This window comes from Anopheles merus, chromosome 2L (assembly GCF_017562075.2).
Source record: "Anopheles merus strain MAF chromosome 2L, AmerM5.1, whole genome shotgun sequence".
Lineage (NCBI taxonomy): Eukaryota > Metazoa > Arthropoda > Insecta > Diptera > Culicidae > Anopheles > Anopheles merus.
Window position 1 is genome coordinate 40,749,862 of NC_054083.1, and position 25,912 is coordinate 40,775,773.

At 49.7% G+C, this 25,912-nt stretch overlaps 7 protein-coding genes across 12 annotated transcripts; 4 read left to right on the top strand and 3 right to left on the bottom strand.

Annotated features, from left to right (window-relative positions):
* Positions 1 to 171: 171 nt before the first annotated feature.
* Positions 172 to 6,660, bottom strand: LOC121593026 (acyl-coenzyme A diphosphatase FITM2). Of its 6 annotated transcripts, none has more exons than XM_041915053.1 (3): positions 6,310 to 6,560; positions 4,637 to 5,929; positions 172 to 428 (listed from the first exon to the last, which is right to left on the bottom strand). In XM_041915053.1, exons 2-3 carry the CDS (start codon positions 5,879 to 5,881, stop codon positions 369 to 371), a joined length of 1,305 nt encoding a protein of 434 aa, XP_041770987.1. In that variant the 5' UTR covers positions 5,882 to 5,929; positions 6,310 to 6,560; the 3' UTR covers positions 172 to 368. The 6 variants fall into 6 exon arrangements, with proteins under 6 accessions (XP_041770987.1, XP_041770988.1, XP_041770989.1 ...); XM_041915054.1 differs by lacking the exon at positions 172 to 428 and adding an exon at positions 2,858 to 2,992 and having other exon boundaries at positions 6,310 to 6,559; XM_041915055.1 differs by lacking the exon at positions 172 to 428 and adding an exon at positions 3,244 to 4,121 and having other exon boundaries at positions 6,310 to 6,558.
* LOC121593027 (ganglioside-induced differentiation-associated protein 1) lies at positions 939 to 3,054 on the top strand. The gene is made up of 3 exons (XM_041915056.1): positions 939 to 1,412; positions 2,089 to 2,281; positions 2,343 to 3,054. Exons 1-3 carry the CDS (start codon positions 1,323 to 1,325, stop codon positions 3,005 to 3,007), a joined length of 948 nt encoding a protein of 315 aa, XP_041770990.1. The 5' UTR covers positions 939 to 1,322; the 3' UTR covers positions 3,008 to 3,054.
* Positions 6,661 to 6,731: 71 nt separating the features above from the next.
* On the top strand, positions 6,732 to 8,910 carry LOC121593025 (eukaryotic translation initiation factor 3 subunit L). The gene is made up of 2 exons (XM_041915048.1): positions 6,732 to 6,887; positions 7,016 to 8,910. The coding sequence occupies exons 1-2, from the start codon at positions 6,858 to 6,860 to the stop codon at positions 8,603 to 8,605; spliced, it is 1,620 nt and encodes a 539-aa protein (XP_041770982.1). The 5' UTR covers positions 6,732 to 6,857; the 3' UTR covers positions 8,606 to 8,910.
* A 163-nt stretch (positions 8,911 to 9,073) lies between these two features.
* On the top strand, positions 9,074 to 11,289 carry LOC121592745 (zinc finger protein 383-like). Its single transcript, XM_041914497.1, has 6 exons — positions 9,074 to 9,295; positions 9,354 to 9,964; positions 10,028 to 10,535; positions 10,603 to 10,772; positions 10,831 to 10,972; positions 11,042 to 11,289. Exons 1-6 carry the CDS (start codon positions 9,143 to 9,145, stop codon positions 11,192 to 11,194), a joined length of 1,737 nt encoding a protein of 578 aa, XP_041770431.1. The 5' UTR covers positions 9,074 to 9,142; the 3' UTR covers positions 11,195 to 11,289.
* A 1,541-nt stretch (positions 11,290 to 12,830) lies between these two features.
* On the bottom strand, positions 12,831 to 19,115 carry LOC121592741. Its single transcript, XM_041914492.1, has 5 exons — positions 18,961 to 19,115; positions 16,159 to 18,874; positions 15,871 to 16,067; positions 15,663 to 15,800; positions 12,831 to 15,334 (listed from the first exon to the last, which is right to left on the bottom strand). Exons 1-5 carry the CDS (start codon positions 18,961 to 18,963, stop codon positions 12,926 to 12,928), a joined length of 5,463 nt encoding a protein of 1,820 aa, XP_041770426.1. The 5' UTR covers positions 18,964 to 19,115; the 3' UTR covers positions 12,831 to 12,925.
* Positions 19,116 to 19,677: 562 nt separating this feature from the next.
* On the bottom strand, positions 19,678 to 25,072 carry LOC121592747 (opsin, ultraviolet-sensitive-like). Its single transcript, XM_041914504.1, has 6 exons — positions 24,961 to 25,072; positions 24,488 to 24,817; positions 24,243 to 24,409; positions 24,126 to 24,168; positions 23,914 to 24,050; positions 19,678 to 20,448 (listed from the first exon to the last, which is right to left on the bottom strand). The coding sequence occupies exons 2-6, from the start codon at positions 24,730 to 24,732 to the stop codon at positions 19,901 to 19,903; spliced, it is 1,140 nt and encodes a 379-aa protein (XP_041770438.1). The 5' UTR covers positions 24,733 to 24,817; positions 24,961 to 25,072; the 3' UTR covers positions 19,678 to 19,900.
* Positions 20,649 to 22,378, top strand: LOC121592748 (E3 ubiquitin-protein ligase sina). Its single transcript, XM_041914505.1, has one exon. The coding sequence runs from the start codon at positions 20,959 to 20,961 to the stop codon at positions 21,919 to 21,921; it is 963 nt and encodes a 320-aa protein (XP_041770439.1). The 5' UTR covers positions 20,649 to 20,958; the 3' UTR covers positions 21,922 to 22,378.
* Positions 25,073 to 25,912: the final 840 nt, after the last annotated feature.

Sequence of the window (25,912 nt, forward strand, 5' to 3'; positions counted from 1 at the left end):
GATTTACAAATTGCGCTATACTCCGTCGGTTTTTTGCGTACAGCGGGTAGAAGGTATTTCCCTTCCACCGCTGTATTGAAAATTCAATAAAAGTCCAAATCGGGACATCGGTTTACAAAACACAAAGTAAAGGAGAGGTTTAGGCCATGAAATCTATATCCTACAACTGGACCTGGAAAGAAAGTGGCATCTTTTTCGGATCTTTAAATCATTCTCTTAAGCCGTTTTCTATATATTTGTGCTCTGTAGTGTAGTTTATTTAAATAGGTATTCACAGTGAATCTCAAAAATATAGCCTATCTCTCTTACTGTACCCCCTCCCACTCCGTCGTAGCCCATCCAAAGTGAATATACGGACCGACTTCTTATCAGCCAGAGGGATGAAACCGGTTGTCCAGCATTTTTCGACGCTTCGAAGTGGCCGTACCCTGTGGAAAAGCGTGATATGAATGGCACGAAAATGGGGGGCAGATATGTGGCATGCTTGGGAGAGGGGTATGCGGCGGAACAGTCCGGTAGTGTTACATCCTGTAAGTGTATCTCGATCGCCGGCCACAGATTTGAATACTGCTGGTGGACACATTTATCACTGATTTCATTTCTTTCGCATTGCTGTCTACGAACACACGGTTAATCTCGTGTGATATGCTTTGGAAAAAAACAACACGATTAGCGGTGTGTGGCAATGATCGTACGCAAGCAACCATGGAGTGTGTGTGTGTGTGCGTAGTGTACCGATAAATATTAAGCAAGTGAGATCATACAGCATGAAAATACTAACACAATAACAAAACAATTCTTCAAACAATCCGTCCCGTAACGCATATTCTAACGGTGTTAAGTGTAGACAGCACAAAAAAATGAGTAACCATACACGTACACGGGATCGCACGCCGATGGATAGGTAGGTGTGCGGGTGGTATCCATGCCCACCCCTCCACACACCACATCAGCTGGTCAGTAGGTGGTAAAAGCGCACGGTAATCAGATGGTAGTTAGCGCAGAGAGACTGTACTGTACTGACACACACGCGCCGGGGGTCGTTGGTTACTTATCGCAGTCTAAGCGAACGCTTGCGGGGTGTATCACAACCGTCGTCAGCCGATCCAGGAAAGCGCGCGATCATCGGTTTTGTTCGACGCAACGACGAGATGCAAAAGCATGTGATGTAAAGCCGGCGGGCGGGACCACAGTGATCAAGAGGAACATTGTTTGTGCGAAAAGTTTGTTAAGTGACATTGGCGGTGTTCGAGGCGCGCTGTTAGAAACCAAAGAGAAGCGAATATTTAAACAAAAAACTGTCACCGTGGAGAGGCAGAGAAATGTCCGAAAAACGATTCAAACGTCCGAGCGTTGCGAATGGGGATGGATTGCTACTGTACTGCAATCAGTATAGCTACTACTGCCACAAGGTAAGCAGCTTTTAGCGATCTATTGAAGGTAGCACAATGAAGGCACCCCGCCACCATCACACATGATGTGATTATTTATCTTTCAATTTATCACCACCAAATGCTAAACGTGTGCCGCTTCTCTTATCCATTACGCAACGAACGTGGAGCGAAATGGAACGATATGCTCTTTTTGAGACGATCGCAGCATTTAAAATCTTTGCTGCAGTAGCATAATAATGCAATTAACTAAATAATCATTAAGAGATAATCAAAAGATCATCGCGGCATTTAACTCAACCAATAATAATAAGAAACGGCGGCTAGAGCTTGTGACTAGAGATCCGCGACGATGATAGTTAAAGGGTCATGTGCTCCATATGATGCGTGTACCGTACCATCAAGGGGTGGTAGTAGCGTACACAGTGGGAGGGGGTGGAAAGTTACGCCGGTCACGCTTCACCGGAAGACAATGCGCGAAACACAGGTGTGGAGGAATTTATCTGGTTCTTTACTCGCTTTTCCATCCCACTGGCCGATCATTTCCTGTTGCCTGTTATCTGAGCTAAACGCAAGCATGATAAGGTAGTTTGAATCATCATCACCGTGTTTGCTTGAGCTGGCACTTAATTCACGCGCAAAAACAGATCGCGTAATCAAGAGTGCATGTCGTAATAACCGTTTCCTACTCCCGCAGGTTCTACAGGCACTGCACGAGAAAGGGATTCGGTTCACCAAGTATGAGATCGACGTCACGAACGATGAACATTTCTCCGAATGGTTTCTGGAGCTGAATCCGCGTGCCGAGCTGCCGGTGCTGCAAAATGGTTTGCTCATCGTACCCGGCTCGAACCGCATACTGGACTATCTGGAGGAAAACTACCCCAAAAGTAAGGCATTCGGCTACGGAACGTACACATGCGTCTTTTTAAAACCGTCTCATTGTTTTAGACAAATCGCTACGCATGCCCATCGACACGGATAAGCTGGTCGTTGGCTTTCGGCAAACGATCGAACGCCTGCCGATCGGGGTGATTACGATCGGATCCTTCCTGCATTCGCAGCACACGAGCAGTCCAAGGTTCCCGTTCGTGCTGCCCGTGCGCCAAACGATCCTAGCCCGGGACGAAACGCTTGCCCACCGGTTACGAGCGTACGCGACGGCATATCCTGCGTTTGCGGAGGTTTTGCTAAAGAAGGCAGACTTTCACGATCGCAAGCGCGGCATCATCGCTAGTGAGGAGTACTTTTGCAAGCTGCTAACGGCACTGGACGAATTTCTGAGCAGCGTCGAGCAGTATCTCGCCACGATCGACGTCGACCGCTGCTGGCTGGCAGGGACGGAGGACACGTTCACGATGGTGGATATCAGTCTCGGGACGCTGCTGCATCGTCTTTACGTGCTCGGGCTGGAGGATCGTTTCTGGGGCGAGGGCAAGCGGCCCCAAGTGGCACGGTACTTTGCGAAGAGTTGCCAACGCGAATCGTTCCAGTGTGTGCTACCGTCGAAGGTGTCGATCCTGCGCACGGTGTGGATCAATACGCCGCCCGTGTACAAGGCTGGGCTGGCGGCTGTCTCATCCGTTTTAATTAGTTCTACTCTTTTGAAACGATAACGGATGGAGAGTGTTTACAAAAAAAAAAATAATTACCAAGCCGGATTGAAACACATGGAACTACAATAAATGATTATTAGGAGTGAAAGCTATGAAACGATCAACTGATAAGAGATAACCAAACAGCATAAAAGCGTACAAGCGCATGCATGGTCAAACACAAACACAAATGGTTACGCGCGCGACGTGGTGCAACACAACGAATAATAAATAATAAAAACGTTCAACACAGCTGATTAAGTTTCCTACTTGTATTTGGTCGATCAAAGATTTACAAAACAGAATAGAACGGATATAGTAATACCAACAATAACAACAAAAAAGAAACATAATATTAACATACAGCTAAGAAATTGCATAAAGGGGGGAGGATGAACATAAATATTAACGTAAGTCTTGCCTCATAATAAGTAAGAGTATGAATGTATCAAACTAAACAAATCACCAAAGACACGTTCAATGAAAGAACACAATTAACCTATACTGGGGTTTTCCAGGAGTTCTCATAGCTGTGGGACGCTTTATTGACTCTTTCGTAAGTGAAATGAACTTAATGTAATGGGAATTGGGCTCTATAGCAAACTTGTTTTACCAATCTTACCAATAGGATTTTCAAGGAGCCTGTGCAAAATAGAGTCCAATTTCCAACGTATGAAGTTCACTTCCAATAGGAAAGAGTCAAGAAAGTGTCCCAAAACAATGAGAACCCCTGGAAACTAATCCTCCCCGTCGCAGCTTTCTTCGCGGTAGGAGTCGTTTAATTCATCCCCCCGCCTACCGGGGGAGGATTACACGTTATGGTCAGCTTTATAAGAAAAGAAAATTTTAGTTCAAGACCGTGCTGTTAGACAATTGCCAAAAGTAATAAATCATTGCAGCTCTGCTACACATAAACGCCACCCCCATTGCCTCAGAGACACGTGTCAATTCTTCCCCGTCACCGATGTTTGGTGTAGTGGCAAGAAGTGGTGGTTTGTGTGGAAAACGCTTTCAATCTCTCCATCAACACGTTCCGGGTCGTGTTTGTTCGCATCGTGCGGTAAATAATATAACGATTTAATTGCACCGTATTGTCAACACATAGAGCCGTCGGTGGATCTCCATCAAATTAGATCTGCAAAAAATCGGAAAAAGTGTGGTGCATTGGTAGAAAAAGTTGTAGTTTTGTTCATGCGACTTAATGCTATTCCACACAGCAGCGTGCGTGTCTGTACAGCCTTGGACAACTTCCAACAGGAAACGTTACCATCACCACGCCTAAGAAGGGGTTAAGAAGAGCCGAATTGCCTTTAACCAGCAAAGCACTAATGAACACACCTGCCAAATGTACAGAACTACCCCCGTTTTTCCGACGCTATACAACCAATGTTATGCACACGAACCACATTCAACACAGAAATTAATAAGGATGCGTTGTTGCACGCATGCACGCACGTAATCACATACGCAAAACAGAGAAGACAACTACGATTCAAATCGCTCAAAGCGACTACGATAGCGAGCGTACGAAGGATGATTAAAGTCGGAGTTGCTATAGTAACTACCACTACTACCGCCACCAGCACCACCACTACTGCTGTTGCCAATGCCACCGCTACCAATGCGTGAACCGTACAGATGGCTACTTACGAATGCGGCCTGCTGTCCGCTGGCCGAACCACCTTCCAGCGGCGATGCACCTGCACCAACGCTCCCGCCAGACATTTGCTGCCGTGCGGCGTACAGTGGCATGCCCATGAACTTGGGTATTTCTTTGGCACTACCGGCGCTGCCGCCCGCATTGGCTCCGGCCGCTGCAGAGGAACCGGGCTGCAGTAAGCTGGCCCTTCGGCGCAGCCCAATTTCCGGCTTGCTGATCGACTGGTAGTTGAACAGCCCCTTGCCAACCGGATCGGGCAGCACGGTCGGTAGCGGGTACCAGGCCCGGTACGTCACGAACCACGTCACGACGGCAATGATGCCGCTCAGCACCTTCTCCACCATCCGATGATGGTACAGCATCGTGCCGACCAGCATTAGGTCCCACAGCAGCTGCAGCATCGTCATGCCGATGAAGAACAGCCGAATCGTGGGGGTGAAGCGATTGTAGAAGTACTTGAGCGCCTTCAGATCCTCGTCCTTTAGGTTCTTGAGCGGATTGGACGTCTGGGAGTTGTCGTTGTTGCTCCGGTTGTGCTCCTCGTTGCGCAGCAAATCTTTAATGCTTTCCCACCCGATGATGGGGCGCGCTTCCTCCATCAGCACCAGGCTGGAGTAGATCAGTATGAAGGCATGGCCGGAAATGTCAAACCCATTCCACAGGTGGCCCGCCTTCAGGCAGGGCGTTTTGGCATCGAACCCGCGCACACTGCACCGACCGTAGCTCGATTCGATCACGTTGAACAGCTTCGTCCACACGAACCAAAACACGGTCGCTATGCCGAGCCGGGGCAGATGGTTCCGGATCAGCCGCTGATTGTCGCCGCAGCAGATCGTGATCGAGGTCATGGCCAGGTAGGGGAAGGCAAACAGCAGCGTCCAGGCCCAGCCCAGCTTGACGAAGTACACGTTGAACAGATTGTCCGTGCGGGCGAGGTATGTCTTGGGGTAGGGCAGAAAGTCCCCGATCAGGGACACGATGAACAAGGAGCCAAGGTACAGCGGCACCTTCAGGCTGGTGTCGAAGAAGATGATCTTTTTGCACACGTGCAGCACCATCATCGTGAGCACTTCCCGGATGGAGGTCGGTGTGGCGGTGGGTCTCGTGCCCTTTGCTTCCGCTCGTGCGGTCGTATCGTTTAACCCCTGGCGGAAGTTCATCTGTGGACGGGCCGCGTTGCCGCCCGCTGCTCCGGCGGCAGATGGCGTGTGGATTGGTTTTCGTTTGCTTGCCATCGGTGTTGCGTACTGTTGTGCTGGCGGCTGCTGTTTGTTGGTATCGCTCTAAAACAAGGGGAAATAGGACGTTAACAGAATAAAGCCCTTTGTTGATCGGTTGCTTGACCGATGCGGGGAATATTGATGACGAACAGAAAATGGAAAATGAAAAGGCAAACATCTCTCGATCGTAGTAAGCGGTGTGCGAAGCGAAAGGCGAGAAAGATGGTCCGAAATTAAAAATAAACACCAGCCACTTCACACGCACACGCGCAGGCATCGCAGTTGAGGGAGAGATTGAAACACGAGGAGTTCAAAGGCTCGCCCGTCCAGAGTTTTCACGTATCACAGACCCCTTCTCGCATTCCAAAAATAAAAAAGCCCACCCGATCAAAAAGGTGGCCCCAGAGGAGCGACCGCCGGATCGGAGCGCACAGGACACTTACATCACTGTTCTACAGCACGGCATTAACAGCGTTCGCACGGGGAGATGGTGAAACAAATTCGCCAGCAGATAGTGCCGCGGTTATGCTCTGGCACGCACTTTTACGACACCTCACGCAGAAACACGGCCGATCGGTGTGGGTAATTAACAACATCTGAATTTCATATGACATTTGCACCCGCGGCCGAATGCTTCAAACGTGGATGCAAAGCGGGATGACGCGGGAGTCAAAGTCCAGGCGTGTGATTTTGCGAAGCGAAGGAATGATACGTACCGGTTGGAATATTTTTTCTCTTTATTTTCAGCTATTTTCTGTGCAATCGCATTTCCTGTGTTGTTATTTGTTGATTTTTTTTTTATTTGCCATATCTTTCCTCTACGTACCTTGTGCGATTGGCATGACAGCAGCTTTGACAGCTGCCAGCGTATTGGCGTTTTCTGCTTTTTCCTCTTGCTACGAAGCAATCGGAATCGTTCGGTGTGTGAGCTGGTGTTTTGTGAAGAAAATCGTGAATTTCTCCCCGAAAGCGACCGCTACCAGCATCCAAGATGTACTCGAACGAAGAACCATGGGAGGGTGTAAGTAAATCGTCACGAGTGACACGCTAAAATCTGCGCCCTGTTCCACCATCTGCCGAGCAGATCGTGGAAGAGAAATGCACCCCCCTTAAAACATAACCTAACTTTCCTGGAACCCCCGTTTGTAGGGCTACGATGAGTACGGCTATGAGATGGGCATGCCGGAGGATGGCATGTACGATCGGGGCTACTTCCCGATGCACGAGGACGTGAAGAAGTTCCTGATGTACTTCTGCACCGTCATCAAGGATGGGGTGGTGTACGAGATCCAGAATCTGTACGAAAACACCTTCCCGAAGCTGAGCGAGCAGCACTTCGAGAAGAAGGCCTGGCCGAGCGAGGAGGAGGTGGCGCACCTGGTCGACAACGACAACCTGTTCCTGATCCTGTACAAGGAGCTGTACTACCGCCATCTGCACGCCCGCATCCAGGGCGGGCCGTCTCTCGAGCAGCGGCTGAACTCGTTCTACAACTACTGCAACTTCTTCAACTACATCCTGCCGTCGAAGGAGCCGGTGCAGCTGGAGCTGCCCGACATCTGGCTGTGGGAGCTGATCGACGAGTTCGTGTACCAGTTCCAGAACTTTGCGCAGTACCGCGCCCGGCTGACGGACAAGACGGACGAGGAGATGGACATGCTGCTGAACAACAACAGCAAGGTGTGGAACATCCTCTGCATCCTGAACGTGCTGCACTCGCTCGTGTCGATGTCGAAGATCAAGGACCAGCTGGAGGCGGCCGCGGCCGGCAAGGACCCGGAGGCGGTGGCGGGCGAGTTCGGGCGCCACTCGTTCTACAAGATGCTGGGCTACTTCAGCCTGGTCGGGCTGCTGCGCGTCCACTCGCTGCTCGGGGACTACCACCAGGCCATCAAGGTGCTGGAGCCGATCGAGATCCACAAGAAGAGCCAGTACTCGCACATTCCGTCGTGCCAGATCAGCACGTCGTACTATGTCGGGTTTGCGTACATGATGATGCGCCGCTACTCGGACGCGATCCGCACGTTCTCGTCGATCCTGCTGTACATCCAGCGCACCAAGCAGCTGTACAGCGCCCGCTCGTACCAGAACGACCAGATCAACAAGCAGACGGACCAGATGTACCATCTGCTCGCCATCTGTCTGGTGCTGCACCCGCAGTGCATCGACGAGTCGATCCAGCAGGTGCTGCGCGAGAAGAACTACCACGACAACATGTACAAGATGCAGTGCGGCGATCTGGACGTGTTCCGCAACTTTTTCGTGTTCGCCTGTCCGAAGTTCGTGTCGCCGGTTCCGCCGCCGCCGGACGCACCGATCGAGGACTACGTGAAGGATGCGCTCGAGCATCAGATCAACGTGTTCATGGACGAGGTGAAGCAGCAGCAGGAGCTGCCGACCATCCGGTCGTACCTGAAGCTGTACACCACGCTGCCGATCATGAAGCTGGCCTCGTTCATGGACCGCAAGCCGCAGGACGAGGTGGACGAGCAGAAGCTCGAGAACCTGCTGACCCGGCTGCTGTGCTTCAAGCACAAGATGAAGAACGTCGTGTGGACGAAGGGTTCGAGCGGACTGGAGGGCAAGTTCCAGTCCGGTTCGGAGCTGGACTTTTACATCGACAAGGACATGATCCACATCGCCGACACGAAGGTGTCGCACCGCTACGGTGACTTTTTCATTCGTAAGGTCATGAAGTTTGAAGACCTGAACCGCCGTCTGCACGCCATCAAGGGTTAAGTGACGGGGTGGAAAGGATAAGCAGTAGCAGCAGCAGCAGCAGCAGCACGATTTTCATTTCTATACAATATCTAGCAGCATACCCAGATACACATTGCAAACAATTCAATATCTACGTTTAGTCGGTTTTTTGAGCGCCGCAGGAGAGAAGTGACGAGGAGGACGGACTGCAGCAAACTTATTCGTACGCGAACAAGAGAGCAGGAAATCGTATTATAATTTTTAGAAATAGGGAGTCATCGGAGTGCACATTCGCAGTGCAGCAATAAATAATGTATTGCCATTGTGGAAGGCTCCCGGCCAAAGCGTTTACTGTGTGCGTGTTTCATTGATTTGAGAAATGTCAGAAAGCGAATAGGAATTGAATTTGAAATTCCAACACGATTGTTGAACGTCGACATTGAATGACGTTTTCCCGCCTGTCATGCTGCTTTGTTTATGTTTATGTCGACATAAGGGTCGCTTCCTTCGCCTCCAGTTGTTTGGAAGCCGCCGTGTTCACCTGATCTTCCTGCGCGGCGTACGGAATCATCCGGGATGGCTCCATTCCGGCTGGAACACTTTCCAAATGTGTGTCGCATATGCTTGCAACACCAGCCGGATAATGTACTTACTTCAGTGGAATCGTTGCATTACAACCATGTGAAAATGATCGATGTGATAGACGAGCTGATGGGTCCCGTTTTACCGGTGAGTAATGGAAAGATAATCTCCATCCGAAAATTGTTTAATAATCTTCATTTTACAGGAGCTTCATCACCATACTCCATCCGGTATTTGTGAATCATGCTATACAGAACTGATCGCTTTCCTAAACTACCGAACTCGGCTAAAACTCGTTGGGAAGTTTATACATGCCCTGGTTCATTTGAGAAACGATCACACAGTACCGCTGGAAAATCTCTATCGAGATCATCAGACGGAATTGTTATGTGTATTGCACGAGCTAAACATTACCGATACACTTGAGCTAGTCGTTCAAGATTTGATAGATGCATTCAAGGTAGCGCAGGACTCAATGCATGATGCTGAACGAACTGAACAGAGCACGACATTACCCGAAATCCAGCAAACAACGAGCGACGATGTGAATGCAAGTTCAACGCCCGAAGAGTTTGAAATGTTTGAGTTGGATGAAGAAATGCTCCCCGCAGAAACGAACGATCGCAATGAAGATGATATTGCTGAAGACTCTGTCGACGTGTTGGAGGCAATAAGCGTTGCAAAATCGGCTGAAAGTAGGTCTACCAGAACCTTACGAAGTAGGCGACAGAAAGGAGAAATGCATCACTGTCAACATTGTCCATTTACAACACATCTGCTGAAAGCGTTTAAGCTGCACACGAAGCAGCATGAAAGGTAATAGTAATGTGAAACCGTTTGCAATCGTTCGCTTCTAATGACTTTTTAACATTCTTTCAGCAAAGAACCCACCCAACACACCTGCAAGCGTTGCAACGAAACGTTCACCACAAAGCGCGACTTGCTGCAGCACAAACGGTCCACCCATCGGGATCACATGTGCGATACGTGCGGGTTAGCGTTCGACACCAAGTTTGCGCTGGAAACGCACCGCAAACGGCACGAACCGGTACGCCCGTACAAGTGCGAATACTGCCCGCTGGAGTACTACACCAAGGCCGAACAGCTGCTGCACGTTCGCCGGCTGCATCTGAAAGCGTTCGAGGTAAGCTGCACCGAATGTGCGCTAACGTTCCGCACGAAGCAAATGCTTGCGCAGCATATGAAAACGCACACGAACCAACGGACGCACACGTGCACTGTTTGTGGGTTTAGCTTTAAATCACACACGCACCTGAACCGGCACACGAAGGAACTGCACCGGGGGGTGGTGTATGAGTGTGAGCATTGCAGTGCGTCGTACCGGCGCAAGGATAAGCTCCGAATGCACGTGGAAAAGATGCATAATGTGAGTGTGTGACGACCCCCTCATATTTCGGGATACACATTGTTAAAAGGGGACTTTATCTTTCCAGATTCAAACGTACTTTGTCTGTGATATTTGTCTCCAATCGTACGATACGGATGAAAAGCTGCAAGAGCACAAAGCGCACCATCAAAATCCGAAAGATTTACAGTGTGGAGTGTGTCTGGGGGCGTACAAGACGAGGGAGGAATTCGACCACCATTTATGTATCACGTATCGGTAAGAAGGACGTAAATCCATCGTGAATTCGCCATAAGCATCCTTCTCTTCATTACAGTGAAAACTACGTATGCTGCGAGCGCGATTTTAGGTATCACTTTTTCTACAACAAACACATGTTCCTGACGCACGGACAGCAGACGAACGTGCGCGTCAAACCCGCGGATGGTATGCTGCTGGGACAGTATCGTGCAAAGCGGGTAAGGTTCGAGGCGGAATATGAAGGGCAGCTTCATGGGCAATTTATTGTTTTCATTGGCCATTTTCAGAAACAAGCAGAACGATGTCCAAAATGTGAGCAAGAATTCCCAACCCGACAGCAGAAGAAAAAACACATGCAAAGCTGTGGCGCGCTGGAGTACGAGGTCGTTGAAGTTTTTGCGCCCGAGGACAATGGGAGTGTTACCATGGGTGGGGAATAGAATGATGAAATCGACCGTGATTATCATACTTCACAGAAAGACATGAAGTTTGGTGTTTTTTTCAGTTATGCGCTTATATTCTACTTATATTTATAGTTATGAGCACTAATCACTAATCACATGTTGCCTGCATCATCAGAATAGTCGCCCTTTCCTTTACGACCCTTTCTCCGGCGCTCCTTCTTCTTGCCTTTGGTAGAATTTGGATCAACGTTGTTCAACTTTTTGTTTTTCTTCTTTTGCTTCCCATTCTTGCCCGGCTTCGGTTTGAAGATCATGCGTGGTATGCCCAGATCGTAGTAGGTTAGCCGTTGCAGCTCATTCGCTCTACACCGTTGCTCATATTCCTTCCAAAGCGTCGGATAGTCGCCGTGGTCGTACGCGGTAAACAGGTACCGTATCGCTTCGTCGATCTTGTTCCGCCGTTCGGGTGGCAATTCCTGCTTCCAGGGATCGGCGTTCATGCACAGGTCCATCTCATGGCGCAGATAGTTCAGGTGCGCACGGCCCTCGCGCAACCCGTACACGCCGAGCAGCAGCGTGTTGAGCTGGCGGCGTAAAGCTTCCCGCGCCTTGCGCTGACTGCTGTCGGTCGTCTGATATTCGGCCAGCACACAGCGGATGCTCTTCTTTTCCCCTACCAGACCGCGCAGAAATTTGGCCATGTACAGCACCATTCGGTTGGAAAAGCGGGGCCCGGTTATGCTGTAGTATTTCTCATTTGCAGCATCATCCGCTGGAGGAGGGCGACGCGATGTTTGGGGCTGCTGCTGTCGTTGGGCTGGTACGAGGTCCTGTGATGTTTGGGGCTGCTGCTGTCGTTGGGGCTGATGTTCTTGATGGAATGGTATGAAATCCGGCGAACAGTGGGACTGATGTTGCTTCGGTCGTTGTAATGGTTCGATGTTCTGCGATGAATGAGGCTGCTGTTCTGGCTGGAATGGTATGAAATCCGGCGACGAATGGGACTGTTGTCGTCGTTCAAAAGGTATGAAATCCTCCGATGCATTAGAGTCATACACCTGCCGTGCTGAACTCATCGCTTATGTTTCTTCTATCATCAAGCACTAGTACCGGTTTAGGCTCTTTCGGTTCCTATTCTGTCGATATCTATTAACCAAGCGTTCCAACAGCTTCTCGGCCTCTGTTACCTACGAATCTACGGGTGAAGTTATACACCTTCCAAAGCTGTAGCTTTTGGATATGATTAATAATATGATCTTTCCCGTGTTGGATATTCCGTACTTGCGGTACTTGCGAACTGAATGCGAATGCAAGAAAATTTGTGGAATGGTGCCCCGGTCTCGACCGTTTATGTGATATGCTTGATTTCTTGCTCATCGTTCCCGCTGTCCTGTCATTCAAATTGACCGTTATAACGTCCGTAAAAAAGTTGCCTTCCCAATTTCTATTAAATCACACACATTTTGCAGTATTCTAGAAAAATATACATTGCACGAGGGAAATAAGTTGTTTGCCCATCAACGAGGCGTTACGAGGCGAACAACATGCACAAGAGTGAAATCAACAACATGCTAAACCGTAACTCTTCCGACTAAATCGTGAACGCATCTTAAGCGGTGTCATCAGTTGCAATCGAAAAACCAAAAAATCAAAAACAAAAAAAACTGTTGCGTATTTATCGTACACTTTCATGAGCGCCTGTATTTCTGCTACCAACTCTCATGAACGGTGACAGGGTTTCTTTCGCGAAAGCCACCACCTCTCTCATCACCGCAACATGTTCTGCAGTCGTTCCAGCTGGCTCAACTCCTGCTCGCGCAGTGTGTTGTCCCATTCGGTCAGACGTGCTACATTAGCGGGAAAAGCACCCGACGGACCGCTAGGGCCCACGTCGTTCGACTGTCCGAACCATTGGAAACGGTGTTCCGTCTGTGGTGGCGTGCTATCAAACACTGTCCACCGGTTTTGATCGCGATCATCGTACCACTCGTTGCTATGTTGCGGAAAGTCCTGCTGCTGCAGCTGCTGCTGTTGCTGGTAGTTGGATCCGTTTGCCATCCAATCCGATTCCTGCACGTGGCGCGTTGAGCTGTCCAGCTGGTCGAGACGATCCGAATCAATCTGCTGATCGGCGTACGTGTTCATAATGAAATCATCGGCATAGCTCCTATCGCCCTCATCATGATGATGCATCGTCGTATCGGTATCAATGTACTCGTTGGCTTGGTGTTCTTCTTGATTGAAACGTTGCTCCTCGTGCTGCTCCTGGTGGTGATTCCAGTCTAGTTGGGCCCGTTTCTCTGCTATGCTGTTAGACCTGGTGCGAGGTTTTTTCGCGTCTTTTTTCACGATTGGCGACTTATTTTGCTTTTTCTGTGGTTGTTTTTTCAGAGTTTCAATAAATTTTAGGTAATGGTAATCGGCTGCATGTTGCGTAGGGCGTTTACAGCAGGTTTTATTTTTATTTACGGCGTCAGCCTTTAGTGGTCTTTGTTGAACTTCCAAATCAAAGAATGTTATCCTTCTCAACTTGTTTGAATGCTCCAGTTCCTCAAACTCTTCGGCCAATGTTAAATAATCTTTATGATCGTACCCCGTAAATATGTACCGAATCGCTTCATTTACGGTGTCACGCTGAGCTTGAGAGACCTCACTGTCCCGTGGCTTCGTTTGCAAACATAATGCCAGTTGGGTTCGCAGTACATTGAGGTACTTTCGTCCTTCCCGCATTCCATACACACCGAACAGCAGAATGTTCAATTTGCGGCGATGCCTCGCAATGGTTGCCTGGGTTGCATTGGACCAATTCTCCAATAGTTTACTCATTGGCAAATGTTGTGAAGATACCAGCTGCTTTAAATGGCCTCTGATGTATTTCGCCAATTTGTTTGAAAGCTTAGGACAGTTATTATATTCGATGTTGTTGTCGTCTGCAATTACCGGTTGCTGCGTACCGTCCGAGAGGTAGCGCACCAACTCCTCATGAAACCGGTCCTGCGCCTCGGTTGTGCCGTGAATTTGCAACATATTGCCGACCGATTCGAACGTTATGCTTAATCGCACGTTGTACCTTTGGCCGGCCTCGTTAAGAAACTCGCTACCCTTCAGCGACAGCAGCACCTTGGCATGGTCTTTGCTGAGCACCACTTTGGCATCCGTTTCGACCGGTTCGCCCGCCTTTGGCATTATTGAACGATCCGGTTCAGCAGCTCTCACAATGGCATTTGCTGGCGGTTCCGGCGTCGGTTGCGGCGAAGATAGTGAAGCCTGTTCGGCAGTGGGTAGTATTGGCAGCGGCGGTCGCTGTGGTCGCGGCGGTCTGGGTGGCAGTGGTGGTAGTGTAAATAGATCTGGCACTTCAGGCTCAGTAGAAAGTGGAATAAAATCAAGAGAGAGCGCTGCTTGTTGACCTTGACTGCTGTTAATATTAGCCGACGTTCGATCCTCCGATGGGCGAGATGTGATGCCACCGCCGCTGGTTTCGCAAGCCACTTCGGGCTGCTTTTCTTCTTCGGTATGAAACTCTGAAAAACTGTAGTTGGAATTTTCTTCCACTATCGTTAGGGCAGCTCGTTGGCTGTCAGTTTGGTTGCATGGCGCTGGTGTGACCTGCGGGGACATCTCTTCCTCCTTAGGTTGTTCTATTTCGTTCTGATCCTGCTGCGAAACAACCGGCTCCGCTGGTGGAGAAGATTCTATCAATAGTACCTCATCATTTTCCTGCTTCACTTCTGGTGGCGCTTCTTCCTGCTGCTGCTGCTGCTGCTGCTGTTCGACAACTTCCACAACATCATCCACACTCGGCCGCTTTTCGTACTTTTCCAGCAGGCCAGTAGTTCGCAGAAAGTTGTAGTAGAACCCGTTCTCGTTCTGCGTCATCTCGGACAAATTTAGCTCGCACTCGTTGGCGTCGCTGCTGAGCAGATTGTACCGAGCGGTCGGATCGAGCGCCAGTCGCCGCTGCTGTTCCTCCGTCTGACGCTTACTGGAGCGATTGTACTCGCCACGGTAGGCTGGCAGGTAGGAGCTCACGCTTGTATTTGGTATCGGGTGGCCGAAGATCCGACGCGCATCGTTGCACTTGTGGGCCTGGTGGCCGTGCCGGCAACAGACGCAGCACCACCGTGCTTTCGGATTTTTCACGAAATCCTCCTTCAACGGTACATTATCCTCAATCTGGCATACATGAAATACACACACGCACACGCCATCCGGTGCAGAAAACAAATTTCTTAGTGAAACATTATCTTCAATTTCTCCCCCAAATTGTACCAGTGATCCCGGATTGTCTTCCGATCACACGTCGCTATTGTCAAGCAATAGAGGGTGAGTATTGGTGAAGCAACTCGTTTGGCATGCCAAACATGGTTTTGCTATCTTTTCTCTCGATCTCTCTTTCTCTTTGATCGATCTACCAGAGCTTCATATTGCACACAACGACACCGTGTGTCACACGGTTGTTACTGTGCAATGCTCTTCATACCTAAAAAACAAAAATACTTACCGTACTGTGATATCGCCGCCAGAGATCCGGACAGCTACGCTGAGTATGACCACGCACCCCACAGGAGAAGCAGATAGTGTCAGCATCCCGTGCGCACGTTTTGCAACCACGGACAAAGTTGCGCGTCTTGGCGCCACACTAAAAGCAGAAGAAAATTGTTACGTACACACTAAGTCAAGCGTTTGATCGTTGAAACGTGAATGCTTACGTTCAGGCAGATCGTTTTCGGACAGCGTGGTTCCCTGTGTCCTTGCTCGCCGCACATGTAGCAGGTGACCAGTTTCGGCGCGTTTCGACACTTGAATCTCACGTGTCCCCGCTCACCGCAGTTGCTGCAAATGATTTCCTTCCTGGGAGGGTCCGGGTAACGATCCTTGAGCAGTAAGTACCAATGTCTGCTATCGCCTAAAAAACAAAAAAAAATAAAAACATATAGAGCAGTTAGCAACATAACTGTCTGGCCATAAATGTTCTCATACACAGCGTCGTTACTTACGGGGCATCTGTCTCAGAATTGATTTCAAATTGAGGTCCTCATCCGCCCACGATGTGTTATAGAACTGCTTCATTTCGTCGTTCCACGCACAGTCGGGACCGACCGGTGGTGCTTTGCTAGAACACGAGCCGCCAGAAGCAACCGAAGATCGACCGTTGAAGCTATTATCGATTATCCGCAGATCATCATCATCATCGTCTCCATCGACGTCGGAATCGGCAATGATTTGAATTTGGTCCGGCTCTGAAGTCGCGCTGTTCACTGCTCTCGAATCTTCTTCCATCAAATCCTTTGACCGTTGTGCGGGCGTGTTTGTGCTGCTCTGCTCCAAACAAACGGCCTGAACCTCGGGAGTGCTACAACCACTGCCAGCGAGCCGCTTCTTAGCACTGGCTTTCGGTTCCTTCTGTTTCTTCTTCTTCTTAACAACAACAACTTCTGGCTGTTCCTGATCGGCAGGAAGCTCCTCACTGGTAGCTGCCGGTGGTTGCTCATTAAGCTTTTTCTTTTTCTTCGGATTGCGAGCGGCTTTCGAGGGCGTTTGCTGTTCAGTGAGGCTATTTTGTTTTCGCTTCTTGCTGGTAGCAACCGTATCTGCCGCTTTGGTGCCTGTTTTACCTTCATTCGCCAGCAAAGCGGCCACATCACCGTCAGCGTCATCATCATTGTCATCCTCGTCCTCCTCATCCTCGGTGTCCGAAACCGCCCGCACAATGTCGGTCAGCAGACAGGCAAAGTCTTCGTCGGAGTACGTTTCCGAGTTGTACTGCTTTCGCTTGCGGCCGAGCCGCTTCTTCGATTCCTTCGCCTGTTTGTGCTTCTCGTTGCCCTTCTCCTCCTGCAGGAAGCTCTCGTCGTAATCACTTTCGGACGATACATCGCCCATCTGCTCGAAGAAATTGGACGCCGAGCGGCGTGATTTCTTCCCCGGTGGTCCCTTAGGGGTGCTGGCTTTGCTGACCGGCCGAGCAATGTCGTAATCGCTTTCAGACGACACGACATCGTCGACGGGCGCGATGGTGGTGAGGTTCTTTTTCTTCTTCCCTTTCGGGCCGGCGGTGCTTTTGCTTGGTACGGGTTCATTTACAGCACATTCGCTTGCTACCTCCTCTGTAGCGGTGCCCGCGGTTGCTGCTGGTTCCTTTTGCACTGAACTATCTTTTTTGGATTTCGTTTTCTTGGTCGAACCATCACGCGGCTGCTTCGGTTCCATCTCGAAATGTTTCCTAGCAGCCTCCAGCACTAATGTGAGGGGAGATTTGCTTCTTGCTTTGGTCTTTCCCTGAGGTTTAGCGATGCTGGTAGTGTCGTTGGACCCAGTAGCCACTGCTTTGTTGCTGTTTGTATTGTTCTTAGCAACGCTTGGAGAAACCGCTGCTGCTACGATATTGGGAGATGCCGGAACCGCTTTTGATGCTTTCACCTTCGATGGAGTCTTTTTAGTGTTCGTCGCGCTATCCTTTTTACCTTTCGTAGAGGATTCATTGCACTGCTGAGATTGTGTTTTGGATGCGCTTCCTTTTTCCGTTTCCTGGGGCCGCTTTTCCTGATCGGTCGTCTCGCTGCTCGTGCATACCGTGTCTTCCGACGAGATCGACGGGACCCTCTCCTGCCGCGCCTCGGGTGCGCTCTTCTTCCCCTTGCCGGAGGCACCGGGCCGGGGAGCACCTTCGACCGAGCATTCCAGCTCATCGTCGTTCGGTATGCTTTCGGTGAAGCTGTCGTTCAAACGGGACCGATCGTGCTGGCCAATGAAATCGTCCGACATGATCGAGCTGTTCGAGGGGCTAAGGCAACGCGGCGAAAACGAGGTAGGCTTTTTCTTCTTCTTCTTTTGAGACTTGGGCAACGCAAACTGGACGCTGGGCGGGGGCCGTTCCTCCTCCTCGTCGCTGCAATCGATACAGATTTGCGGTGGCGGTGGTGTTGGTATGATTATGACCTCATCCGTCTCATCGTCGGACAATGGCACAGGAGCGGAGGAACGTTCCTTTCTCGCTGGCCGTGGCTTGGACACCTCGTCGTCGGATGAGTTCAGTATGATTTCAGCCACAATTTGTTGCTGCTGCTTGCGGTGTCTCATTTTCTTTGCCTTTGCCTTCTTCACTTCCATCGTTTGTGCGGCCTCCTGTTTCCTGTCTTTGTTGATGAGCTTCGTTAGGTTGGCCAGTTTCTTTTCTACCGCCAGCAGCGGCTGTTTGGTTTGCTTCTTCTTCTTCAGCTGCAGTCCTGGATCTTTCTGTGGGATGTGCTTAGCCGCGGGGGCTACTATGGCAGGTGTGCTTTGATGGGCAGATTCAACCGGCACTGATGGACTCTCCACAGGCGGTGGATCGCCCATATTGCCCAGCAACGACTGATACGGCGTGATGAACATCTTAGTAACCTCTGTGCTTCCTCCTTCGCTGACGTTTCCTGGGGCAGTCGCTGCGGGTGAGGATGGTTTCGGGGCGACGCCCGTTTGCGGTTTGTTCCCGGGATACGGGGCGCCACGATCGCCGTAACTGGGAACGGCAGAGCCGGCCCAATACCGCTTCATATTGGCGGGCAGCGTACCGGATCCATTGTTAATTACCGCGTTTCTCGACACCACGCGTGCAGTAGTGGAAGGAGTGACCGATGCTGGATCGAACACGCTTTGCGGATTCTCATAAGCATGATGGATGGAGGAATATAGCCGTTCTTCTAGCGCGGCCAGATCTCGCTCCTCCAAATCCTGTGTTGATGCAACAGTATGAAGTGGGTCATAAGTCGAAGCATTTACGACAGCGCTGCAGCGTGCTGGCGCGCGTGTTTACTTACCATTTTATAGCAGAACAGTGCGCACGATGATTTTAGTTGAAAGTGTAGAAAAAATTGTGAAAGTAACAGCTAATATTAACCTAAACTGTCGTGAAACTTCGTGTTCACCACATTTTGTGTTTTCCTACTGCACGCGGAGAATGAAAGAACGAGGAGTTGTCAGCATGACAGCAACGATAAATATGACCAAGGTTCATATAGAGCAAGCTGCCCGTCAATTGTGAAGCTACACATACACGGCAACAATGTTCGTGGCTCAAAATAGGGAAGAAACGATTTTTTTTCCTGTTTACATTTTATACTTAAATTTATTTTAAAGTGAAATGCCGTTTATCCGGGCTCATCGGGCCTCGACAGCACCTTGATACTCGAATAATCTGTGTTATGTTGTGGTAAAACCTGTCAGTTTTTATGAATTTCATTTTTGTTCAAAAGAAATATTTGAAATTCTACATAGATTTTAGTGTTTTTGGTTATGACACTGTGCTGTGATAACGTTTTTATTCTTCAAATATCTTCCTGGGCACGTAATGTCCCTTTTGTATTGAACTGTCATTTTTCAACAGCACGGATATACGAACAGCCGGATAAAAGGTACCCGTATAAACGTTACGTTCTATAAACGTATATTTTATAGAATATCTGAATCCATAGAAAACGGTCAGGACGCTGAAGCCAATCACCAAATATAGTTTGCAAGAAAACAGAAAACCAAGATTGCAGTTAAGTTTCTTTATTGAATGTTTTTTTTGGTATGATTTCGACAAATAATGATTTGAAAACAATTAGAAATTCACACTTCAAACAGAAGTTTCCGTGCTCGGGTCCATTAGACGTGGCTTATTGTTAGTATCGTATGTATCATTTGAAAGTGCCTGCTAGTGTATCTATCCCGAGCTATATGCGCGTATTGCCTGTCTGCCTGCCTGTAGCGCCTGTCTTAAGATTGCGTAGTAGCGTTGCCGTCCTGCTGCTCCGTGCAGGTCGAGGCGTTCTCGGCCGGTAGCGTTTCCGTAATCGCCAACCAGGGCAGACGCTTCTGCAGCTCGATACGGTATCTCGGGTGGCTGATGGCGTACACGTACGGGTCTAGGCAGGCGACAAACTTGCAGGCACAGGCGGGGAACATGGTGACGCCCGGCGTTAGCAGGCTCTTGTCACCGAACGCTCCGATCAGCGCCAGCACGGCGTACGGTGTCCACGAGGCAACGAACAGGAAGCAAACGGTGATGGCGGCCTTCGCAATTCGGATCTCGACCGAGGCGTCCTTCTGGTTTTGGTTCGACCGCAGTGACTCCACGTTCATCTTCTTGGCCTGTTCGCGGAGCGACTTTTCATGGTTGACGACATGGCTCACAATCTGGCTGTAGTAGTAAATGATCAGACTCATCGGTAGTACGTAGCTGAAGGTAAAGATCGAGGCCACGAACAGGCGGGTATCGAACGTGCCAGACAGATAGTCGAAGGTGCAGGAGGTAAGGAAGCCCTCTGAAATGAAAGCGAAAGAAAAGAACGATGATAAGTTGATGCAAATGTATTGAAAAGATAGCAATGAGTGTCGTTGTAGATAATTTTTGTTGCCTTTCCCTTTCGACGTATTCATACGCTGGCTGTAGCAACCTTGGGCGGTGTCATACGTCGTGCGTGTAGAAACGCTGGGCAACAGCAAACGATAATCGATTGACAATTTGTGCACAAATCTTTGTGCCTCTGGAAGAGTGTTGTTTATAATTACGTGGTAGGTAAATAAGAGTGCCCACCGATTGCGAGGTGTTCCGCTTGGTTTCCGTGTGGCAAACGGTACGGAGAAAACGCATCCATCAAAAGCTCGACCAACCGACCAACCAACCAGCCGCGTGGGGGGGCTGGGCGCAACGGGAAGCAGCATAGATTGTGCACCCAATACACCACCACACCATCATCGCACTGCCCGTGACGGAGGGGGTGCTTTGCTCAGGTTCCGTAAGCATTGGCAACACACACATTGACCCACAGTGCATGCTGACGGTGACGGCTGGTACGGCTACACATCCGTCCCACACGGAAACAGCGGAGCAAACGGCAGAGACCACCGCCGCCACCACCACCACCACAACCACCACCACCATGTCGAACAAGCTGAACAACCCGAAGCGCCGCGAGGTGACAGGCTCGTCGTCATCGAACTCCTCCATCTCGTCGGTCGGTGCCGGGGACAGTGGCATCTCGGCCGACCTGGCCTCACTGTTCGAGTGTCCGGTGTGCTTCGACTATGTGCTGCCCCCGATACTGCAGTGCCAGAGCGGCCATCTCGTCTGCACCAGCTGCCGCTCGAAGCTGACCTGCTGCCCGACCTGTCGCGGCTCGCTCGGCAACATCCGCAACCTGGCGATGGAGAAGGTGGCCTCGAACGTGAAGTTCCCCTGCAAACACTCCAACCACGGCTGCACCGTGTCGCTCGTCTACACGGAAAAGGCGGAGCACGAGGAGGCGTGCGAGTTCCGGCCGTACCTGTGCCCGTGCCCGGGCGCGTCCTGCAAGTGGCAGGGTTCGCTCGACTACGTGATGCCCCACCTGATGATGTCGCACAAGAGCATCACCACGCTGCAGGGCGAGGACATCGTGTTTCTGGCCACCGACATCAACCTGCCCGGTGCGGTCGACTGGGTGATGATGCAGTCCTGCTTCGGGCACCATTTCATGCTGGTGCTGGAGAAGCAGGAAAAGTACGACGGACATCAGCAGTTCTACGCGATCGTGCAGCTGATCGGATCCCGCAAGGAGGCAGAAAACTTTGCCTACCGATTAGAGCTGAACGGCAACAGACGTCGGCTCACGTGGGAAGCGATGCCGCGCTCGATCCACGAAGGCGTGGCGAGCGCGATCCTTAACTCCGACTGTTTGGTGTTCGACACGTCGATCGCGCAGCTCTTTGCCGACAATGGTAATCTCGGCATCAATGTTACTATTTCCGTCGTTTAAACGCACACAAACACACACACCCACACTCACGCGTACTCATCTAGCCGAATCGACTGAGGGAAGGGGACCACCATCAGACTTCGATAGACAGCCCCCAAGTCTAGACAATTCTTACCTAAGGTTACGTTAGCATGTATATTTTTCTTTGTAACTTCTACTTTTCAATTCCTCTTTCTCGCTGTGCAAGCGCACTTTGCTGCCGTTTGCATTGAGGTGTGTGTAAGTTTATAACTGAGTTTATAACTGTCATTTAATAGAGGGAGCGTTTGCTTTGCTAATGTGATGCGGGAGGCAACAGTGTTTGATCCCGTGCCAGCGAAGAGAGAGAAGGAGAGCGCGTTTTAAAACCACACAAAATGCAAACTGCAAAAAGGGGAAAGGATTATTTTACCTCCAGTTCAGTAGTACACACTAAACGAGGAGAGCAAGAGTTGGGAATAAAGCCTTGTAGCTTGTATTGCTGCTTTTAACATGAATGCAACCTCCTGTAGTTATATAATTTAAGCGCGGTGCGATCCAAAGCCGAGAGCGCCGCAGTACATGCTAGTGTAGCGCAGTGCGCATCAAAACGATCGATTCGTGCGATACTCCGCGATATTAGGGCGATAAACGTAATACGTATGTATGTTAGTAAGGTGATAGATAAGAGCAAAAACACTGTGTGTGTGTGTGTGTAAGGGAAGGATGAGCGAACGAGCAAAGTAATGATTTGTATGGTGTAATCAATGTTACGCCGCTTGCATCATGACCAAAGGAGCGTTTGGTGTCCCGTGTGCAAGCGTTTCGTGAACGCGTGATAGAGTTAGTGGTGTGGTTGCGTGCGTGATTGCGTGATTTGTGAGTGAGTCGTTAAGGGAATTAGGAAGAATATTAGCGTGGCGCGAAATCGATCGAGACACAATTCTGTAAATTAAACATTTAATCGTAGTAACACATATAACACACCATAAGAGAGAATGCCGTGGAAGAAGGGCGGACCATCCTTTTCAGGGGTAGGATCGCATCATCGCTACTACTTCACACTCCTTTACCATTTAAAGTATGTTAAACACGTTTCTACACCTAATGAATTAATAGCGAAATAGCGAGAGAGAGAGAGAGAGAGAGAGAGAGAGAGAGAGAGAGAGAGAGAGAGAGAGAGAGAGAGAGAGAGAGAGAGAGAGAAGAACTTGTTGTGCGGAACTGAGACAGCGCACACAACCATTAAGGTCCTTTAAGGTGGGCTTAGAGATAGATGGTACGAAAACAAAGAAAGAACAAGAAGACATAAAAAGTGGGCGAAGATCAGGTCACCGGAAATGAAAATCGCTTTCGTACAACTCCCGTTCACGCGCGCGCAGGTTAAAATTCCGTTTCGTATATCAATTTGCTCTGTAGCACGTTTGCTGTACATTTAAAAAACCGCCCGTCTGCAACTCTAACCCTAACCGGTCACAGCGAGGAGAGAAAACGAGATACATTTTAAAGCAAGAAAAAAGCGCGATTGCTCAGCGCCGAGCAGAAAGAATGAAATGAAACTACAAACTGCCAGAACAGCAACCACGTGGTGTGCGCAAAACCACCTCGTTCGATCATCGAATATTATGATCGCGTAGCATGTGCGTGCGCGCCCGCGCGCGCGTGTGTGAAGAAAGTTTGAGGGAACTTGTATAGGCGAGCAGATCATTTTCAACTGAAATATTGTGTGTTTGTGTGATTGAGGGTTTTTTTTTTGGTTAAATTTTTCGAGTGGCGAGGAACTAATTCGTGTTATTATTATTATTACGCCCGTTTGTTTCATAGGAAGAAGGGGGAGAAATACTACGTTGAAGTGGCCGCGTGTACGCGCAGGGAAGATGGATTTAATTATACTCAAAACTCTAAAAACCAGTTCGACATGAAACACACGTGTGCTGCAAATAAAATATACTTTGATTTCTAATTAATCAAAACAGGGCGTGGTCGGGAAGATGTTCGAAAGAATCTAACCAAGCATGGCAGCGTAGCACTTACCGGGTACGTAGCGTCCCCAGATTTCCAGCAGCGGCAGGACTCCCCACGGAATGGTGTACGCCCAGATGAGGCAGATGAAGATGATGGCCTTCGTCTGTGTAAGCCTTCCCTCGAACGGGCGGGTGATGGTGTTGTAGCTGTAAAATAGCGTTTAGAATATTGCTTGCTTGCTTATTAGATGATCTCAAACAGAAACCCCCGTTAAGACATACCGATCGTAAGCGATGAGCGCGTTAGTGGCACCTGCTCCAATTCCTGGAAATGAGATCGAAAAGCACGTTGCATTCAAAATGTCGCATAAAGCGAGAACCGGCCACCGTTGGGCTTACCGGTAAGAGATCCGACGAAGCCAAAAATCTGGCAACCCAGGTTCCCTAGCGTGAAGCCTTTCGTGAATGAGTTGTAGATGAAGATCGGCGTCTTGGCCATCATGAAGAAATCACAGATGGCAAGATTAATCACAAACACATTCGAGGGTGTCCGTAAGGATTTCGCACTACAAACAATCCAAGAGAGGGAGAGAGATAGTACATTGAGGACATTGGTCTACTGGGTACATAGAAGACACGCTTACGCGATGAAAATCCAAATGACGAGCCCATTGCCGACGAGTGAGAAGATGGTAAAGGCGATGTACAGCAGCCCGAGCAGGTAGTGCAGGGAAGCTTCCGGCTCGGGAAACTGCAGCCAGTGCTCGGGGATGTGCACCAGCTCTTCTGGTGGCACGTTCCAGCCGAGATATCGCAGGCCCGATTGGTCCGCGCCAATCAGTGCTTCCGGTCGGTAGGCGGTTTGGTTGTCAAGCTGGACAAGACCCATGACGGTGGTGGTGGAATTGCTTGGCGATGGTGGTACCGGTGTGCTTGGGTGTAGATTTTCAAATTCACCGGTACTGGTTATTCACCTTTTGTGGACGAAGGAAGGGCACTTGAGATTAGTCTGTCTGTTGGACGATCGGGTTCACAGTCACTGTGGTCACTATTTAAATTAAAACCAAACACATGCGCACACACACACACAAACCAATCCACTGTAATCGTACGTTACCTTCCTGTTTTTTCGCAATCGGTGGAACCGTATTGACCGATTTTCGGAACCCAAAATCTGGCACACCGCCCTAGACACGCTCGCTGTGCCTACTGACGAGGTGGACGATCGTGGTCAAAGATTTTATAGCCCATCAAGCGGGGGACCAGGCACAAGGACGAATCTGGTGGTATATTTGTGAATTGTGACCTGCCTGCAACTTTGCTACCCTTCCCCCACACGTGCCCACCCTGGTGCACGGTGCTGGCAAATCCTGTCCCGGGGAAAAAGGTAGCAAATAATTTAATCAACGATGGATCAAACCCTGCCCTGCATAACCGGCCAGTTCTCGGGCGGGGTTCCCGGTGCCGGCTGGCAGTTAGGGCTTCGAAAATACACACACACACATGCTCTGTTTGTCCCCCCCCGGGAGGATTACCGACCGGATTCTAGGGGGCCAATAGACCGATTGGGGGCCGATTAAATCGAAGGGAAGTAAGTATTTGATTAAGTGGCGTACAGGTTGCCAAAGAATCACATGCGTTCGCGTGTTGGTTTAATTTAATTACCGGGCCCCCAAAAAATAAGAGCGTCCTACTTTTGTGGGAACAAGGGAAGGGGGATTGAGTCCTTTTTATTGATAAAATACTTTGATTCGAGCATTCGATACGGTCAATGCAGTCTGCGTTGGGTGGCTTATTTTTAAACGCGCTCCATACAGTCCGGGACGGGAGGCATTGCCGGTTCCGTTACAACCTAGTTACAAGGTGTTGCAGTTAAATGGGCGGCGGGACAAATGGGGATTGGTTTTTGGTTCTCTTTTAGTTCTCAATTTGTTCGCAAAGCCGAAGCACACCGTTCCCGCAGCCATAGAAGTGAAATTTGCGTGATTTTATATCCGATAGTGTTGCAATTGTAGTCCCAATTAAATGGCAAGTATCGGATTTCGGATCTAACGATAGACGGTGGGCTG

Bases quoted from the DNA above. Each gene is read 5' to 3' on its own strand.
- LOC121593027 (XM_041915056.1), top strand. From the start codon at position 1,323: ATGTCCGAAAAACGATTCAAACGTCCGAGCGTTGCGAATGGGGATGGA. The intron at 1,413-2,088 runs GTAAGCAGCTTT...CTACTCCCGCAG, and splicing joins ATAGCTACTACTGCCACAAG to GTTCTACAGGCACTGCACGA. The intron at 2,282-2,342 runs GTAAGGCATTCG...TCATTGTTTTAG, and splicing joins GGAGGAAAACTACCCCAAAA to ACAAATCGCTACGCATGCCC.
- LOC121593026 (XM_041915050.1), bottom strand. From the start codon at position 5,881: ATGGCAAGCAAACGAAAACCAATCCACACGCCATCTGCCGCCGGAGCA.
- LOC121593025 (XM_041915048.1), top strand. From the start codon at position 6,858: ATGTACTCGAACGAAGAACCATGGGAGGGT. The intron at 6,888-7,015 runs GTAAGTAAATCG...CCCCGTTTGTAG, and splicing joins ACGAAGAACCATGGGAGGGT to GGCTACGATGAGTACGGCTA.
- LOC121592745 (XM_041914497.1), top strand. From the start codon at position 9,143: ATGGCTCCATTCCGGCTGGAACACTTTCCAAATGTGTGTCGCATATGC. The intron at 9,965-10,027 runs GTAATAGTAATG...ACATTCTTTCAG, and splicing joins CACACGAAGCAGCATGAAAG to CAAAGAACCCACCCAACACA. The intron at 10,773-10,830 runs GTAAGAAGGACG...TCTTCATTACAG, and splicing joins CATTTATGTATCACGTATCG to TGAAAACTACGTATGCTGCG.
- LOC121592741 (XM_041914492.1), bottom strand. The intron at 16,068-16,158 runs GTAAGTAACGAC...TTTGTTTTTTAG, and splicing joins AATTCTGAGACAGATGCCCC to GCGATAGCAGACATTGGTAC. The intron at 15,335-15,662 runs GTAAGTATTTTT...CATGTATGCCAG, and splicing joins GGCGGCGATATCACAGTACG to ATTGAGGATAATGTACCGTT.
- LOC121592748 (XM_041914505.1), top strand. From the start codon at position 20,959: ATGCTGACGGTGACGGCTGGTACGGCTACACATCCGTCCCACACGGAA.
- LOC121592747 (XM_041914504.1), bottom strand. From the start codon at position 24,732: ATGGGTCTTGTCCAGCTTGACAACCAAACCGCCTACCGACCGGAAGCA. The intron at 24,169-24,242 runs GTAAGCCCAACG...TCTCATTTCCAG, and splicing joins CTTCGTCGGATCTCTTACCG to GAATTGGAGCAGGTGCCACT. The intron at 20,449-23,913 runs GTAAGTGCTACG...CTTTCATTTCAG, and splicing joins CTGGGGACGCTACGTACCCG to AGGGCTTCCTTACCTCCTGC.